The sequence below is a fragment of the Thunnus albacares genome, chromosome 17 (genome assembly GCF_914725855.1).
Source record: "Thunnus albacares chromosome 17, fThuAlb1.1, whole genome shotgun sequence".
Taxonomy (NCBI): domain Eukaryota; kingdom Metazoa; phylum Chordata; class Actinopteri; order Scombriformes; family Scombridae; genus Thunnus; species Thunnus albacares.
This window is the reverse complement of record NC_058122.1, coordinates 18331775-18350049: the sequence shown is the minus strand read 5'-3', so window position 1 is coordinate 18350049 and position 18275 is coordinate 18331775. Positions and strand designations below refer to the sequence as shown.

Here is an 18275-nt window from a genome sequence, read left to right as displayed (position 1 = left end):
AATAGAGGGGAAAAAGATTCTCTCCTTTCAAGTGTTATACACTCTGTTTATACCAGATGAGAAAGTGATCAGTGCATCTTCATTTATCGTATTTAGGACAAACGAGGCAGGCATACTTCAAAGATGAAACCGCAGATTGTATTGAAGATACGGCAACATTACATTCAAAGCACATCACCTGGCAGTCACTGAACATAAAAGTTAGATAGAAACTCACCTAATACCGCACAAATAAGTTACATTCACAAAAATATCACTGTAAAAATACCATGAGTCGGTGATCAGAGTTAAAACATATTGCCATGAAAGAATGTCACAAGCTGTAGCCGATCACTGGCATCTAAATGAAACAAGTATCGCCCTAATCCTATTTTATTCTGCACCACATTGTGAGATTGATCCTGATGCTTGCTGCAAGACTTGCTATCCAACTTTAGTCTGGAGGCTATTTATTTAAACCTACTTTGTGACACATAAATATCATGCTACAGTTTAAATATTTGTTGATTATCACAGAAGAAGGTACAAAATATCTACCTAACAACATCTAATCTGAGATGTTCGAGAAAGAAATTATTACAGAAGGTGACTACAACAATTAATTGTAACACAGTCATACTCACATTTACATTTGGAGCACATCATTATGTACCCAGTGTCCTAAGTTTTGGGCAATATAGATCCATTGGTTGTTATTTGCTGTTTGCGCTGCTTATTGGTGGTTATATTATAAAAGAAAAGGGAAAGCTAAAGCAGTAATCCCTTCTACAACCCTGTTTCCGTATAAGGCTCTTCAAATGACCCTGTAGTGTTGTCTTAATGCTAAAAAAAAAAAATGTGATTTTTGGTCCGCATTATACCTGTCATGCATTGCATTACCAAAAACTATGTAGTAATAATATTTTATGTGGAGGTTCACTTCAAATTTATCTTTCCAGTCTACATTCTTGAAATCATTGGGCAAGTTAAATTGTAATCCTATCCAGCACAATATCCTGAGTTATGGCTCAGGTTACATAAACATACACACTAACCTGAGAGCAAAATTGTACTCCAATCCATATACAGTATTGTATACGCTGCAGTCTTTCACGCATAAGAACTAATCACTGGTCCTGTCAAAAGTGTAATTACACTCATTTAATTTAGACCCTCAGCTGCTCATAAGACCTGCCAAGACTCCTAACATGTAACTTGCTTGATGAATTCACTTTCAACAACCAATTATCAGCTGTAATTCATGATATACATATCAATATGTGTCTTTTGTTTGTTTTTTGTTTGTTTTTTTGTTTAAAAGTGCCATGTAACTCATTCATTTCATTGAACATTACATAAATACAACAGGAGAAACTTAGGCCCCTTTACATATCTTGGACATGTACAGTGTCTGTATTTCCAGCATGTGATTCTTATCTAAGAAAGATGATGGGAACATTATGCTAATCTGCTGTAAAGTGTTATTATTATTATGATTGACTTGTGATGATTTTTGTCGGTGATAAGGGGATGTTTGGGTGTAGGCTGTTTCATGGAGAGTGGTCCCACAGGCATGTTGATGGACAGACTCCATTAGCTGCATCTCTGAGGTGAGAGGTGAAAGAGGAGGGGGAGGGTGAGAGTTTATAAGGGTCAGGAGGTGAAGTAGGAGTTCTGCATGGAGTAGAGACGGTCGATGGGGTTTCCCACTCGCCCTGGCAGGAGGCCACCCTCCCCTGTTGCTAGGAGGCAGTCGCCAAGGTGACCGAGGCTTCCATCGCTGTCCAGGTCGTGGAACACTGTCTCTGAGTCTGCGACGAAAAAGAGCGAGAGTGTGCACAGCTGAAGTGGAGCGATCTTTAGTTAGTACCAGAGCTCACAGAAGAATATGAACACTCCTGAAGACAGTAAGTCAGCCCCATGATTTAATGTCAGCCTTTTCCTTATATCCTTACATCTGTTTTACAACTGCAAAAATGTAATTCAAACATTTTCCTAGCACCTAATGCAACATAACCCAACTGTTCTGAGTTAAAACGCTCAAGTTTTGCCTCCCACTGCACATTTCCCAAGGAAATAATTAAAAAAAAAATGGGTAGTGCAATTGTTTGACTCTAGTGTACAAAGCCCCATTAAACCCTGTGGTTTGGAAGAATTTAACTTTACAGGCTAACTTCCCATGACCTTGATTTGTAGTTTCCCCTGTCATGAGGGTGAAGAGATAATCACAAAATTTTCATTATGAAGTGACTGTTTCTTTCAAACTTGCAGCTTTGATCCACTGTCTTACCATAAGAGTGGAGCTGCTCATTGCTCAGCTGAGGTGGTGTAAGCCCATGTCGAAATGGCTCTCCACCATAGATGTTGGGGTCCAGAGTGAGTAGTTGCTGCCGAGGCAGAGAGGGATATCCCAGGATCCCATCCATGCCATGGGTACTAGAGCCATCTGTGTGGAGATGAGAAACACTTCAGACATACCACTTTGTAATCTGTTCTTCTAATAGTTGCCAATTCTTCTATCCTTAATCCTGCATTTGTACTGTTCTTACCCTCACTGTCATCGTTGCTCTGGCGGCCCCCTCTACTCGGTCCTCTCCTGGTCCCTCCCAGCTGTTCTTGTTCCTGCTGCTGTTGCTGCTGTTGCTGCTGTCGCCGAGCTATCTTCTTCATCTGAGGCACAAAGAGACACGCTGTCAGTGTGGAATTTCTCTGTGTTTTATCTGTGAGATTGAACATATCTTCCAAGAAATATGTAAAGTCTAACCTTGGCCCTCTGGTTTTGAAACCACACCTGCACCACTCGCACTGTCAGCCCAGTCTCAGCAGCCAGTGTTTCCCTCACCTACAGGTTAAAGTTTCAGTTGTTTTAAAAAACAAACTTTAAGTGTCAGACACGGTTATGTACTAACAAAGAACAATGAACTTTGTAAGGCAAGGGAGTATTTCCTGGCTTGGACAAGAGAAGCTGATCCACCCACCTTGCGGCAAGGCTTAGCAGACACTTCAAAGGAGGCCTTGAAAGCACGGCGCTGCTGTGTGGTCAAGATAGTGCGTGGTCGTTTCGAACGCTTGTGCTCCTTGCCTTCATCACCAGCCTTCCCCCCACCAGATCCCCCTCCACCGTCCTCGTCCTCACTTTTCACTGAGCAAGGTAAGCAGACAACAAAACAGTCGGAACAGCCCATATGAGAAGGTGCATTTTCATTCTCACTTAAATAAAAAGCAGGGAAGTCTGGGCAACAGAAGAGGAAGTATTCAACATTGATTTGGCGCCAGTAGTTCAGTAGATAGTGAACTGTTGAAGAAGTAAAACATGTGATTCAGGCCAAGTAGCCATGTAACAAACCTACTTTACCTGATTCAGTTGGTGTGGGACTAATGGCAGCAAGCATTTCCCTCTCCTTTTCATAGTCCATGCGACAGAGCAGCTGGCCTTCTTTCAGCACAAACTCATCACCCCTCTGCAGCCGGCGTTCACACTCACAGCAGCTGAAGCAGCCCAGGTGGTACACCTGGCCTAGCACGCGCATTATCAGCTCTGAACGTCCAATCACCTGCAGACAGGCGCTGCACTTCCTTACAAACAGCCTGGAAGTGCACAGAGAGACATGTGGGCTTATTTGTGAGGGACACTTTACATAAATTGTAAAACATGGCATGATGGGAGTCAAGGAATGCACAATAAGGAAGGTGAGGTAATTAAAGATGGAGGCACAAACCGTGAGCTCCGACACATTTACCCTCAGCTCCAATGATTGTAGAGATTAGCATAGTCGCTTAATTAAAGGTCGTATAAACATTACCCAATTCACAGAGCAACTATATGAACATCTGCTGAGAGGAATAACAGTAGTCTACATTTTTATGATGTATTTTCTTCTCTCCCTCATGACAGTAGGTGGCAGTAGTGAGCTTATGATAAGAAAGCAGCCTGTTGTGAGTTTTTGCCTTTTAATTCCTTACATGTTGAGATCTGTTTAATGGGGTGAACACCAGTCTATCCGTATCCCACCCACAATCTTAAAGCACTGATTTAACATTATGAATAAAGCTTAATACAAAGTGTTTCTCAGGTCCATTGCTTTTCCCCATGACCACTTTCCTCCTTTTGTCCCTCCATCTCTCCTCCTGTGAGATGTTATAACCTTTCAATTTCTCTTCTGCCTCACCGTCACTTCACATCCCTATTTCCATTCCCAGGGCCTAAGTCTCTGCCATTAAATTCCTCTCAAATCCTCTGCTCTCGCACTTGGTTTCCTCCCCCTCCCTCCCCAGTATTTTCTGCCAGCATTCCCAGTTCTCCCTCACGCCCTCCCAGCCTGCCTCCCCAGTTCACTGAAACTAATAAAGACAGGATTAATTAGATTGTTGTTTAAACAGTGCGATGGCCAGACAGACGCTGTAAACTCATAACCAGGGATTGGGGATAGCATGGGGTTAATCTCTCTCCTCTCACTTATGCACACTAAAACACACATAGACACACAAACATAGAAACTCGCACACACACACACACACATACATGCACACGCGCAGGCATGCACACAGACATTTGCACACGCCCACTCACCAAGTATCAGTATACCTAGTCTGATATTGGCTAGTTACCAACGTTCACCATACCAGCACCCATCAACATGCTGGTGGTGCAACACACCTACAAGCTGGAAGGGTAGATACATTAGATCATCAGAATATCACTTCAACAGGAGGATTTACAAGGTAGTCAGAGCATGAAGAAGAGAAAAGTCTGTGGATTGAGATACAATACAGCACCGGAACAAAACACAAACCTGGGCAAGAAGGGAGGGAGCATGAGAGGGGAGTGAACAGGGGGAGGAAGGGACGAAGACAGAAGTGTTGTCGCTCCCTGACTGAGTGATAGGAAGGTGTTGCTGCCCAAATCTGGAGTGTAAAGAAGGAGCCAGGTCTGCACATTAGAGCTCCTAATCTGTGATTCTGTCCCAAACGCAGCTGCTACGGCTAATCTTTCTCAATCCATCTGCCAAACGCTCCCCAAACTCCCCAAATGACAGTGTCGCTAACTTAACGTCACCACAAAAACCCCAGTGTACCTATAAGCAGCCCTACATAGATCTATTGTGACAGGCCCTTGTGTTTAAGTACATGTTGCTCAACCCATTTTCTTATAGTAATATTGCATAGTGTCTTCGAGATGCTGCCTCTAAAAAAAAAATCTGCAAGAATCCATATGCCAATCATAATATCTGGCATCTAACATGTATTTCATTTAGGAGAGCAATCATCACACTGATCTATGCAGTCTCACTCTCCACCCAAATACACACGTCAACACTTTAAGCACTTCCTTTCACTGTGAACAAAATACAACAGAATTGTCATAGGATTGCTTGACATAAGAGTGATGATGTTGGTGGTTAAGTCCCACAGTCCCTAATCGGGGTGTACACAGCACGGTAGGAATTTACTCAACATGGCAAATGAAGGCAACTTGGGGCAACTGCCACAGAGGGGGGTCTGTAAGTAGATCAGTCTAATCCCTCTAATAGAAGTATCATTCACACTGGCCCTGACCAGGGTGTAGCCTCCAATAAATCACTATGGACATAATGGTTAAAGAGCAGCCACACGAATGAGGTAGACTATATTTATCTGGTCAAACACACCCGCACTCTCAGAATTCATGTTTTGGATGAAACTATAAATTTCCCAGTATATCTGAGTACATAATATATTGGATAATTTCCTAGAGAAACGTTTGCACATATATTAAACATGTTTGTTTAAAGATAAAGATAGTTTCTCAATTTGAGGCCACAGGTCTAAAACACTTGCTACTTGTAAATGAAAGAAGCTTGTGTTTTTGATTATATTTTGTGTATGATAAAATACAGAATAAGGAGGACAACAATCAGTTTCTATTACCACAAAACATGATTTTTCAAAGTCTGAATATCACTAATGCAGCAGCCATAATTTTGCTTGTATCAGGAATTAATGGAGAGAAAGATTTTTGCATGACACTGACCTTTCTACGACATTTGAATTCTGCAATATAAAAAAAAAAAGTGGAATGAAATTAGAGTCTAAAAATTTGAGAGGTAAAGAAAAGCCCCAGCTGTGTACAAATCTATCAGAAAAGATATTTTGAAGAGGAATTAACTCTCTAGAGGGCTTTCTTTTAATGAAGTGATGTGTTTATATGACAAAGAACAGATATGTAAGTGCAGACAGAAGACTGAAGAGAACAGTCAACCTTGAGATCTTGTGATGTACAAACTCTTAGTCACTTTGGCCGCCAGCAACTTCACCTCCGTTGCCTGTGGATTTTGGAGGGGTTAGGGGGCATGACTAAGTCAAAGCTCACTGATTATGAGATCGAATGTAAACAAGCAGGAAAAGGTGATGTATTGTACGTATTGGGGTGGTTATAATCATTTCTTGCTCGCTGTATTTCAGATCTTAGGCATACAAACAGAATAACAGAATCTTCGTCATCTCCCTAAGCTGTGTCATGTGGCATTGTTTTGCCTGTGAGCTCTGACAAGCACGACATTGTCTGGACTGCAACACAATCATTTCATAAATATGTATGTGTCTCAGAGCGATTACAATTGTCGTGCTTGCTTTCATAATTGATGAATATTTATGCAGGTACGAGTTTGCTTATACTAACTCCAATCTACCTCCTTTAGCAAGCCCAAATTTGAGCTTGGTCCTGGTACCACAGCTGTCTAATTTTGATTCCATCCCTATAGTTTAAGATTCATTTCTGTTTCGAAACATGTAATATGCTGAGATATTCATGTACTAGCTTATGATTCCCACATATGTATTCAGGATGACCATAATGTATGTCATGTGAATGGGTGTTTACACCTGCCCTGAGAGTGGAAGTATATCCAAAAATGCATGTAATGGATGCAAAAACAACCAATGATATGCAACAATCTTACTTTTAAGTTGTATTCTGTTTAGTATCCATTTCTTAGATGTGTGTGTAAGGGTGTGTGTATGTGTGTGTGTGTGTGTGCGCACTTTCAGCGGATATTGCTCTGTGAAGCAAAATGGCTCAGAGCCAAGGTTCAGTAATCACATCATCTCCTTTTATTAAATCTCCCTGCACTGCTTCTGTGTTATTAAAATCTCCCAGCATTCCCCACGATACTTGCTACCCCTGCCACCGCTCACTCACACACTCACACACACACACACACACACACACACACACACACACTCACACACACACACGCATGTATATAAATACATATATACATATAGTGCAGTCCCAAACAGGCACATACATACACACACATGGATATATATACAGTGACATAAACACAAATATGCACAGTTTGTGTAAACACAGATAAGGTGCCTGGGTACAAACATCAATAAAACACTGACAGATGCTGTAATTTGTGCGCCATATCATGCATCAATAAACTAACATCATAAACAGTCCTCTTGCTCAATGAATGCTCCCCAAAATTTGTAAAAACCATGTAATCATTATTACCTAATGGCCACGAGGGCCTTCGGTGTATGGAACACATTTTCAGAGGCATTTCTGCCAAAAACCCTCAGCCAATCTCACAGTTATACAGTTACATGTCATGACTCTCAGTGTAAATCGTGCACACTGGTAATAACACCGGCTCTACATGAGAGCAGCACTGAAGCCTGTAACATTCAAAACCAAAAGTAATGAACCTGTGTAAAGTAACATCTAAAAACCTGCATGATGTGCATGGTCTGCATGATATGTGTCTCTGGGTGTGTGCGATGTACACCTGATGCTACCAAGAATGAATGCTATGTGTGTGGATACAGCCTAGATGTGTGTTTGTGTGTGCGTGAGGGAGTGTGTGTGTGTGTGTGTTAGTTTAGATAATCCCCAGGCCACCAGAACGCAATATCCTGTCTGCCCGTTTCTCATTTCCTGTCTGTCTCTGGCGGAGCGGGAAGCAGTGGGGAGGGGGTGACGGGGGACAGCGGGACCCGTTGCCCCAGAAACAGGAGATACAGCCGGTCGATTTGAGAAAAGTCTACGCCGATCTCCCTATCGCTCCCTCTCTAGTGCGACCCCCTATTCTCTCTCTCTCTCTCTTTTTTCCCTCTTCCTCTCTGCTTTTATTATCTCAGATTTAATAAAGCCAAGGCGAGCAGCTTGTTCTGCCATGAAACATTTATTAGCTGTCTGTTATAAAATTGTTGTGGGGGAGGAAAGATGATGGGGTCTCATCTCACATTATGCAAAAACAGTGGCAATATCACCCCCCCACCCCATCACCATCACCACACACACACACACACACACACACACACACCCAGATAAACCTCTGCCCCTCCCTGCAGCTGTTCCCTTCCTAAAACTCTCAGACACCTTGTCTTTACCGTCTTTATCCCATTTATAACCCTTTCTCCATCACTGAGATTTCTCCCTGATGTTATTTCATTTATACCATAAAATCTTACTGTTCTTCAACAACGCAAACCTCCCCCATCCCCACTTTTCTTTCCTCCGGCACACTTCCACCCATCATCTGTTGAGCTGCAGCTTTAGCTAATGTACGACTCCTGGGTAAGGGAGGAGTGTTACAACATTTCAGAACTGCGTTGGGATTTATGCATATAGTACAGTCCTGACTCATGACTCACCTAAACTCACACTGAGCTAGGGCTGCGACTGATGATTATTTTCATTATCGATTAACCTGTCGATTATTTTCTCATTTAATCAATTAGTTGGTTGGTCCAATGTCAGAAAATGATGAAAAACGTCAATCACTGTTTCCCAGAGACCATGATGTCCTCAAATGTCTTGTTTTGTCCCAACCAACAGTCCACAAATCTAAGATATTTAGTTGATTATCATAGAAGACTAAAGAAACCAGAAAATAGTCACACTTGAGAAGCTGGAATCATTTGGAAATTTTCTTCTTAAAAATTACTTAAAATGATTAATTGATTATCAAAATAATTAATTTAATAATTCCAGCTCTGCACTGAACCACAAACTTTCCTTTCACTTGCATTACGTGGGCAGAAATGTTCAATTATTTCAAGATGGATTCCCTGAAATTAAAAATGTTTTCTTACTTATCTCTGATGGTTTCTGGCCATGCAGATAGGAGATAGATATCAGTTTCTGATATTTCTGCTGCCACCCTAATACAATCACGATATTGTTTCTGAGGACACATTGCTGTTTTGTAAAAAATGTTATGTAATTTGCAAATGTACTTTTTCATGGCTGTGAGCACCACAAACAAAATTACACTCCTGTTCAATCTTAAAGTTGAATGTCTCAAAACATGGGCAAATAAAACCCAATCTACCTGCAAGAGACGTCACTCGAAGTAAGTTCTAGTTTTAAAAGTCATTTCAAAAGGTGACATACCCTTTAAAACTATGACAGTTTCAGTATCTAGACTCACAGTATTAAAGGTTACTCATATGGTATTCATTCGTCACTCAGTATTTAGGTGCTAGCTGATCAGGATAAGAGCTTGTTGTCCCTCTGACGTGTCATTGCATAATTCTCTCTAATAGTATTTCCCTACAGCCCAGTGTCAGGCCTGTCATCACAGGACAGCCAGAGAACACTGGGTAATTAGCACTGTACCCAATCAGCCTCCCCACCTCCTCCTCCTCCTCCTCCTCCCATCCCCATCCTGAGACACAAAGAGGCACTGAGGGTGGAGGGGGCGGTGGGGGGGGGGGGGGCGATTAAGAGAAAACAAGGGATAATCAGGGAGATAAACTGTTTGGTGTCATCGCTGCTATCAATCTCAACGAAAAGGAAATGAGGTTTGGAATAGAGAAATATTATTACAAAGCAGACAGTGATGAATGAGGTAACCGATAGAGAGACAGCGAGAGGAACGGTGGGTACGGTGGGGGTATGGAGGGGAAGAGGATGCATGTATCTATCCTCAGTCTCAGTGTTTTAGAGCAGTAAGACTCAGAAGTTCACTCGCATAAACGCAGAGTAACCCGAGGAGATACTACACCAGGATGTTGGTGTTAGACTCACATATAGCTACTCAGTCAGCAGAGGGAGATTCCATAACTATGGCGGCAGGGTCTCCCTCTCTCCGTCTGGAGAGACGGAGTTTGTAAACCTAGATGTAGTCTCTGTGCCCTCCACCCCACAGAGTGAGGTATTAAACCCAAGGTTTAGTGAATATCCACCCCGGTGACCTGTTTTTCACAGGGCTGAAGCTGCCTTTATGGGGCTTACAAGGGAGCTTGCAGGCTCTGCACAGCCAGGCTACCCTCTATTCTGTCTGGGCTCAGCACTATTGACCAGGGAACACTGGCCTTATACCGCTCAGTTTGGCAAGGAACCATAATGTTGACCCAGTCTGTGAAAGACAATGACAATGTAAAAAGTGCATGTAGGATACTGAAGGTTATAGAAATTATTCATGCATGTTCTGCAAATCAGCTACTCTTATTTTCAAGCAGAATGATATTTAATCATCTTGTAACTTTTATTTAAAATAAATGTTTTTAATTTACAGTTGGAAACTTGTGCTTTGCTTTTAATTGCTTTGTTTAAAAATCCTAAATTTCTTCTGTGGTTCATTTAAGCATTAAGAAAAGTGTTGCTCAGTAATACCCAGCTTGTGTTTCTGATGTATTAAATGTTTTCCATCCACATTTTTATTATTCTTCGCATCTTGTTGGTATGAGTGATGCATTGCACTTGTCCTTTAAAAAATACTGATGGCACTTTAGAGTGTAGAGGGAAGTCTTGCCTTAAAAATTTTTCTAAAGCTTCTTGCTGAACATCTGGTCCATAACAGGATGGAGTTACAGAGTATTTCTTGAGGTTTAAAAACAAAAATAAATCCACAAGAAAAATCCACAAGACGCACTTGAGTATATGGTGTCTAAATCCCCTAATTTCCATAACAGATGAGACCGGGACAACTCAAAACTGAAGGCATACCTCCTGTTTTGTTTTTTACATGGATAACAATTGGCTTGATATGAGTAGGGTAGTGGTATAGATATAAGAAAACGTAATTGCTTATTGATTATCTGAAGACTCAAAAGCAGTCCATTTTGAATAATTTTGAGGCAAAATTTTCTTCAAAAACATGAAAAATGCAAAATGTTAAACAAACTTTAGCCCCGAGGCAATATAGCCCAGATAACTCAAGGTGGGGGATGGGTCACATTTAAAAATTATATTTGGTTCCTCATTTTAACTGATGCTTTTCTTTTTTATCTCCACCTCAACAGAATATATTAAATATAAAAAAATCAGAGCTATATCGCCCTAAACACATTCAGCATTTTTTTCTAATTCATTTTCTTCGGAGACAGCAAACTACTGAAAAGCACACGCCAACAGATGAGCAGAGTAGCTGCACTGTAAAATTAGTACAATGTGGCCTTTAACTTATGCTGAGGGAGCGCCAGGGAGGAGAAGTCTGCCTGTGTGTGCTGGGTGATGTAATCAAAGCAAGGGATAAATTAAAAAATATTTGGACAAGCCAGAGATACTGCATGAGGGAGACATGGAAAATAACCCAGTGGGAGCTAGAAAAGCCTGCAAGATGCCATCTTACCATGTATGTATACATTTCATCCACACACGCTGCTTCAAAATTAGTATGATTAATTCAATACCTGGAAAACTTATACCAATGTGACATCATACAGTTTATCTGCCTCTGCCTCTTTCAACCAGCTGGAACTAAAATGGCACCAAGCTTCAATTAGAGGGTTAAAAGAAAATTAGCATCCCCTAATAATTATATAAATTCCCCTCAAATTCTTGTGCATGTTTCAAATTCTTGGACTTGGTTGCCTGTTACAATGCACACACCTGCTGTAGATGAGGGGGAGGAGTGTGTGGTGTAAGGCGCTGATGGACAGACTGCAGGGAAAACAGGGAGACATTGTTGCTGATCCGTTGAAGGTCACAAGCAGTACAGTGTGCCAAGTTTGGCACCGACTCACACAACAAGGCAACTATCCATATGCAATGTATAGGGGACTAAATCAACACCACAGTGATTGAGCCTCTGACTATTAATTTGGATCTACAATTAACGGTCATTACACGAGGAGAGCAAATACGCTTTTTCATTCCATCACTGAAAACGAACCCGGTGCTTCATTTATGATAAGCTATTGCCTCCACTACAACCACTCATTTTTCCAGATAAACGTTACACAATAGGACTTTCATCAGCCAGTTTCTCTTTCTCTCTCCCTGTGTGTGTGTGTGTGTGTGTGTATACACTCTCTCTCTCTCTCCTCCAGATGTCAGGTACAGTGGGAGCTGCTGGATGCCGTCTGACACTTTTCAAAACAATGATAACAAGCTGCAGGCTCGTCCTTCAGCCTTCTACCCCTGGAGCTCCCACTGCAGTCATACCCATTGACCGCGACACACACACACACACACACACACACACGGTACAGCCTCAGATATTACCACAGAGTTGAATCATCACACAATGATGTATTGTATTGTATGCTGTGTATCGCATGACTATTAAACATGAAACAAGTGCTGTTCATTCAAATGAGATTGTGAATATAAACACTATGGGAATTATCCTATAAATGAATTTATGAGTGGACAAACACATTTTCAACAGTCAACTACAAACAAAAAAATCTTATTACAATCCTTAGAGGGGGAAAGAGGCTCCCAAATGTCTCCATATAACCCACAATGTCAATCAGACCGAGAGCCTTCAATTCAAATGAGCCATTTGAAACCTTAAATTCCCAAGTGGTTGACAAACTGTCTGACAACACCATATATTCTATTTCTACATGTTACAAAACGTCATTGAAGCAGTATCACACTCACGTTCAGTCAAATTTTCATATCCAGTATTGATGTTTTGTGTTGTGAAATAAAATTTTAAATCAATTAATTGTAGATAAACTTATCTTATTGTAGCCGACAATTTAGAATGAATGAAAGATTTTCTACACAACCCTTGTTTGTTATGATGGACTTTCGGGGTTGACCTTGAATTTAAAATATTTCTTAAGTTACACTAAAGGCATTTTTTTTGTAAGATATGTTTTGGTGGTGGTGGTGGTGGTGGTGGTGGGGGGGGGGGGGGTGTCAGGGGGTGTAAGGGAGACTGAGGTCACTTTTAACTTTTATTTAAAACGATCTAAAAGTTTTACTAAACATCTGTAAAGCTCATATTCCATACTTTTTAATTTAGTTATGTTCATCTTCAGCTCAAAATTTTGCAGTGTTAGCACTCATTCATTTGAGGGTCATTTGCATTGCAAATACTTCACCTCTCTTGACACCTACATTTATTTGCTCAGTAACTGTCAATGTTGTTTCAGTCTGAACAATATTGTGCACAAATGAGGTGTAGTCAGAAGTGGTTTAGTCTGGATTTTTTAACAGATCTTTGCTATTGTTAAGAGAAACAAACAACTTTAACAAACAAGTTTATTTATCAGTTTATCACATATTAAACCTCTAACTCTGACTTATTCTTCCTAATTTCCTATTAAATACTTTCTTTAATGGAGTTTTACTTGATTGACAAAGAAAGAAGTGGGTTCAGTGTCAATGTGTGTTACAACTGGCTGCAAAGTATCAGCTATGACAAAACACCACACCCTCTACACATAACGACCACATTAGCATGTAACTTTGTAAATATCATATCACTTTCAAATTACTGTGACAAAAATGGGCCAGCTAACCAGAAACACAGAGAGGATGAAGATGACTGTATTATGAGGTGCGCCATGAAAACACGACTTTGTAAAGTCAACATAATGTGTGAATGTAGCTTCTTCTTGGCTTGAAAACAAGGTACAAGGAGGCTGACATCACTTCAACTTGCTTCTGATTTGAGGAAATAGTCGTTTTACAGCTGAAACTATTTTAACCTTAATACTGTTAATAATGGATTGATTAGTTAGTGGTTATACTGGTCAAAAGGGTTGAGAAGAGGTGGGTGGGAAGGGAAGAGGGGGATTTAATGGGGTCTCCACATTTGTAGTCTTTTGTGATTTAAATATGTTTTTACATGGGTTTGTAAATGGATTTCTGTTCATGTGTAAGCTGTGAATCATGATTAATTATCTTACGGTATTTGTAGGCTACATGCTTTTGAGTATGTTGTTGTGTGTATGGGTATGTGTATAGATAGATATACTGTATGTAACCTATCAATAAAAAGTTGATCACAAAAAAAGTGATTGATTTGGGAAGTAAATGTATTTACTATGTTTATATTGTCATCCACTACACAGAAGGAAATATGTGTTTTTATTCCTCTACATCTATCTGATGACTTTTTACTTTGCAAAATTAATATTTTAGAGATAAACCTATGTCAGTGTAAAAAAAAAAAAAAAAAAATCACGTGTCACCAAAATGACTGAACTCTGAAAACAGTCTTGTTTCAGCTCGATGGTGAAGAAGACATGTTTTTGTGTTACTAGTAAAAAAAATTTTATCAACCTGTAGATTGCATTAAACTGATTTGAGAACATGAGTTATTCTTCTTCTATCCTATTATTTTAAGTAGAGGGTTTGAGTACTTCTGCCTTATACTCTCATTGGAGAACAACAAACAGTGATACGGACTTAAATGTGTGTGTGTGTGTGTGTGTGTGTTTTGCTCTTACTTCTCATAGTCGAGCTTGCAGTAGAGCAGGCGGTCCCTGCAGTAACAGGTCCCGGTGAGCGCGCTCAAACACACGGTGCACTTGACGCAGGTCTCGTGCCAGGAGCGCTCGTTCACGCGCAGCAGGAAGCGGTCTGCGATGGGAGAGTCGCAGCCCGCGCACACCTCTCCCCCTCCCGTGTACTCCGGACCTGGAGGGAGCATATCGAGGCAGGGCCGAAAGCAGGGTATTCAAAATACTGGGGTCAAGAGTCCAAGTCCCCCGCAATGCAACCCCCTCCCCCAAATACAATTATGACTTCTTATTTCTCTCCACTGTTGTGAAAACACTGGGAAACTTGCACATTGCGTTATACTCTTGTTGTATATTTTTCAATATTTGGCGCAAAACTGTTTCCTTCGACATGGAGGAAAAATGAAAGCCACTATGACATCACTATCCGCCATGTTCAGTAAGTATAACTTATCTGTTTGATACTTCAAAAAATCTCAAGATTAAAAAATGTTCCTGGAATATTAAAATAAGCCTAAAGTGACTTTTTGTGTAGCCTACTTGTGATTTATTGTAGGCTAACCTTAAAAAAAACATTGAAAATGTTTTTTTTTATTTTCGACGTGAAAAACATTTCACTACTTTAACATTGTTGTTGTTTTTAATCCTCTTTAATATAATTTTATATATATTATAGTCCACGTTTTGTTGTTTTATTTTCCTCTATGGTGTCTCTAACATTCAAATAATATTTCTAGGCTGCTAATTTTGTCACAGACCTACTTAATAGTATAAATAACAGCCTACTTCTGTAGGGATTTATACTTTTATATATACATTTATAATAATTAGCGAGGTTAAAGTGAATTTATGATGATATTTCTTCCTCATGGTAATATTCACAAATAGTGAGTTTATTATGAGCTTTTGCCCCGATTTGTCTTTATTTTCTCCTTTGTTGCCCTGATATTTCTGCACAGGTGTAGAAAGGCCTGAATTTTGAGCGATTGATGAAGAGTTTATTTCCTCTGTGGCCTCATGCAACAAATTGTCGGTTTCACTCACCAAAAGGCGTCGAGGATGGAGGCTGCTGCAGACAGGACTGATGGCTCTCCTCTGTTTTCATCCCTTCTCTCCTTCCCTCAGTGTGACTGCTGCAGAGAGAAAAAAAACAACCCAAAATGCGTTTATCTCTAAAATATCAGCTGAACCACTGCAGTAAATCCATTTGAAAATAAGAGAATTTGTAAGAGAAAATATAGATTGATGCACGCACACTATGAAGACCAGACACGTTTCTACGACATTTTAAATTATAACAGTAAAGATACAAAATTAGACCGAATTCCCACAATCACACACTCAAACACACACACAGTTTGGACAGTTCATAAAAGCAGAAATAAAAATGATTAAAAAAAGCGGCTCATGTATCTAGAATAGAATATAATGAAAATCCAAATAAAAGGAATTATATATGAGCGTCAAACATCAATTATGCCAATTATATAGGTTTAAATTTAGATTAAAATTAGGCTACAGTAATGGGCCATAAATCTAATCAGCTAATATTTAGTTAGTTTATGTCTGACTTTAAATAACACTTAAGATAGTAAGAATAAAATAAAATAAAATAAATAAACACAAATATTTAAATATAGTATAAAATTGTGAAAAATGCCCCCAAAATTACGTAGGCCTATTTTCTCATACAAACAACTATTTATATGTCTTTGCCTTTGTAATAATCTGTAATAGTGTAATTTTCAACATTTTTGTGTTGAAATGAATATGAAAATATATGAACACGTTTTAAGGCTTCTTGCATTCAGTAATTGATTTATATTTACTGAATGATATTAATTCTAGTTTCTACTTTCATATTTGTCCAACTGTACCATTACATTAAAATGGATTGTGATGGAAGAAGCATAAAAGACGTTTACGGCATTTTGGATCATACAAAATTCATTATAAATATCGACAAATCCTGAGAAAATATAAGAGGAATTGAGGAAAATTTGACGAATAATCTTTTCTTTTTTTCTTGTTTTGCGAGAACCTTAAACTATGTAGATTATTTACAGTTTCCTTTAGATTCTGTAGTATTTTACTATCATAATATTTATTCAGTTTATAATCCAATTGGATGCTTAATTTTTATTTAGATGGTTTTATTATGATATCGATAAAGATGTGAAGACGATACTCTAATTTTTACAATAGCTTTTAAGAGGCCTGTACGGTGATTTCTACTAAATATAAAATAGGTTACGCATTGCTACAGAAAATGAAGTAATGAAATAAAACAAATGAATTATGTAAATACAACTAATCTGATTTGGTGTTTTGCCTAACTGCGGGCTGAATACATTACTGACACATTTGTGTAATGCATCGATAATTACATGTCGAGACTAACAGCCTGACACTCACATAATGAATAAAAAAAATAAAAAAATAAATCATTAACTTTCCTGCAGGTAACCTGGAGCTATAATTAAAGGAATATAATTGTCATATTATATGAGGATCAATATTGTTCTTTAAAGTTGATGCCAAAAACACAAAGCAAAGGTAAAAGATGACCATTCAAGGAAGAAGCTTCTGAAGGTGGGACCAACCTTTTAAAGCTCACAAATTAATATAGTTAAGTTTAAAAAGCTGTTAAACCAGGATTACCTTTGTGCTATCAAAAGTTTAAAAAAAAAAAGAAAAAACGTGACAAACTTGAACACTTGACTGTTAGGATGTCATTACTTTACTCATAAAACTGCTGAAAACTAATGATAAAGAATTATTATCCACGATGAGCATCAGACATCCTCCATCCAAAGCAATGTATTTGATACTGAACCACCAACTGAAACCTGTTAGAAACTGGCTCTACTATATGATCTTTCTAGTTGGATGAACACACCAAGTCAAAGACCATAACTTATCAGATAGCAAGGTCACTGTGACTCCATCGTTTTACCTGCGCATTTTTAACAATTAGAACTGTAAGAGTAAGAAACACATATCAATTCAAGCAGAAAGAATCATTCATGCAGAATATGATTTGAATTTGAATTTGAATGTGATTTGATTTGTATATATATATATATAAATCAAATCACACGTCTGCCTTCACTGACAACCTGTTTCTGAGTTGCAGAGTCTTACCTTGAGGTGAAACACACTCCTCCTGAAATCTCGGTTGGCAACATTAAAAACTGGGGAAACTTTCGGCCAGCAAATGAACAGAAGCGTTTACGGATTGTTCACCTGTACGTCACAGTCCGGCGTGCATGTTGCCCTACGGTAAAAATCCAAATACCATGATGACCCAAACTATTGTCTATTGTCTCTCCTGTTTTCTCCGCCAGCCGTGTGTGTGCGCTCCGACTTGTTTTGTGCGTAAAAAAGGCGCAGAGGGAGGAGATGGACAGACAGAGAGGGAGGGAGAAGGTGCGGGAGATGATGAGGGGAAGATGAGCGATGATGCAGCCTATTGATAATTCAGATGAGGATGATCTTTTGCATTTGTGTTCGAGGTTAGACGGAGACTTTAAAGGGCGCAGTTCATACGTGAAAGGACTTGCGGTGAGACACTGTTTACGTGGGAATCGAGCTATTATGGTCGTTGTTATCTTATTATATGCGTAAATTGTCTGATTCTGGTACGATATTATGAA

At 39.4% G+C, this 18275-nt stretch overlaps 1 protein-coding gene across 1 annotated transcript; it reads right to left on the bottom strand.

The window, feature by feature from the left end:
* Positions 1-116: 116 nt before the first annotated feature.
* lmx1al (LIM homeobox transcription factor 1, alpha-like) lies at positions 117-18164 on the bottom strand. Its single transcript, XM_044330551.1, has 9 exons — positions 17764-18164; positions 15664-15752; positions 14608-14797; positions 3335-3567; positions 2958-3121; positions 2744-2821; positions 2529-2649; positions 2270-2425; positions 117-1790 (listed from the first exon to the last, which is right to left on the bottom strand). The coding sequence occupies exons 1-9, from the start codon at positions 17805-17807 to the stop codon at positions 1633-1635; spliced, it is 1233 nt and encodes a 410-aa protein (XP_044186486.1). The 5' UTR covers positions 17808-18164; the 3' UTR covers positions 117-1632.
* Positions 18165-18275: the final 111 nt, after the last annotated feature.

Coding starts and splice junctions, on each gene's coding strand:
- lmx1al (XM_044330551.1), bottom strand. CDS start 17,807: ATGTTGCCAACCGAGATTTCAGGAGGAGTGTGTTTCACCTCAAG. Junction 2,426..2,528: donor GAGCAACGATGACAGTGAGG/GTAAGAACAGTA, acceptor ATCTCCACACAG/ATGGCTCTAGTACCCATGGC. Junction 1,791..2,269: donor TGAGCAGCTCCACTCTTATG/GTAAGACAGTGG, acceptor TTTTCGTCGCAG/ACTCAGAGACAGTGTTCCAC.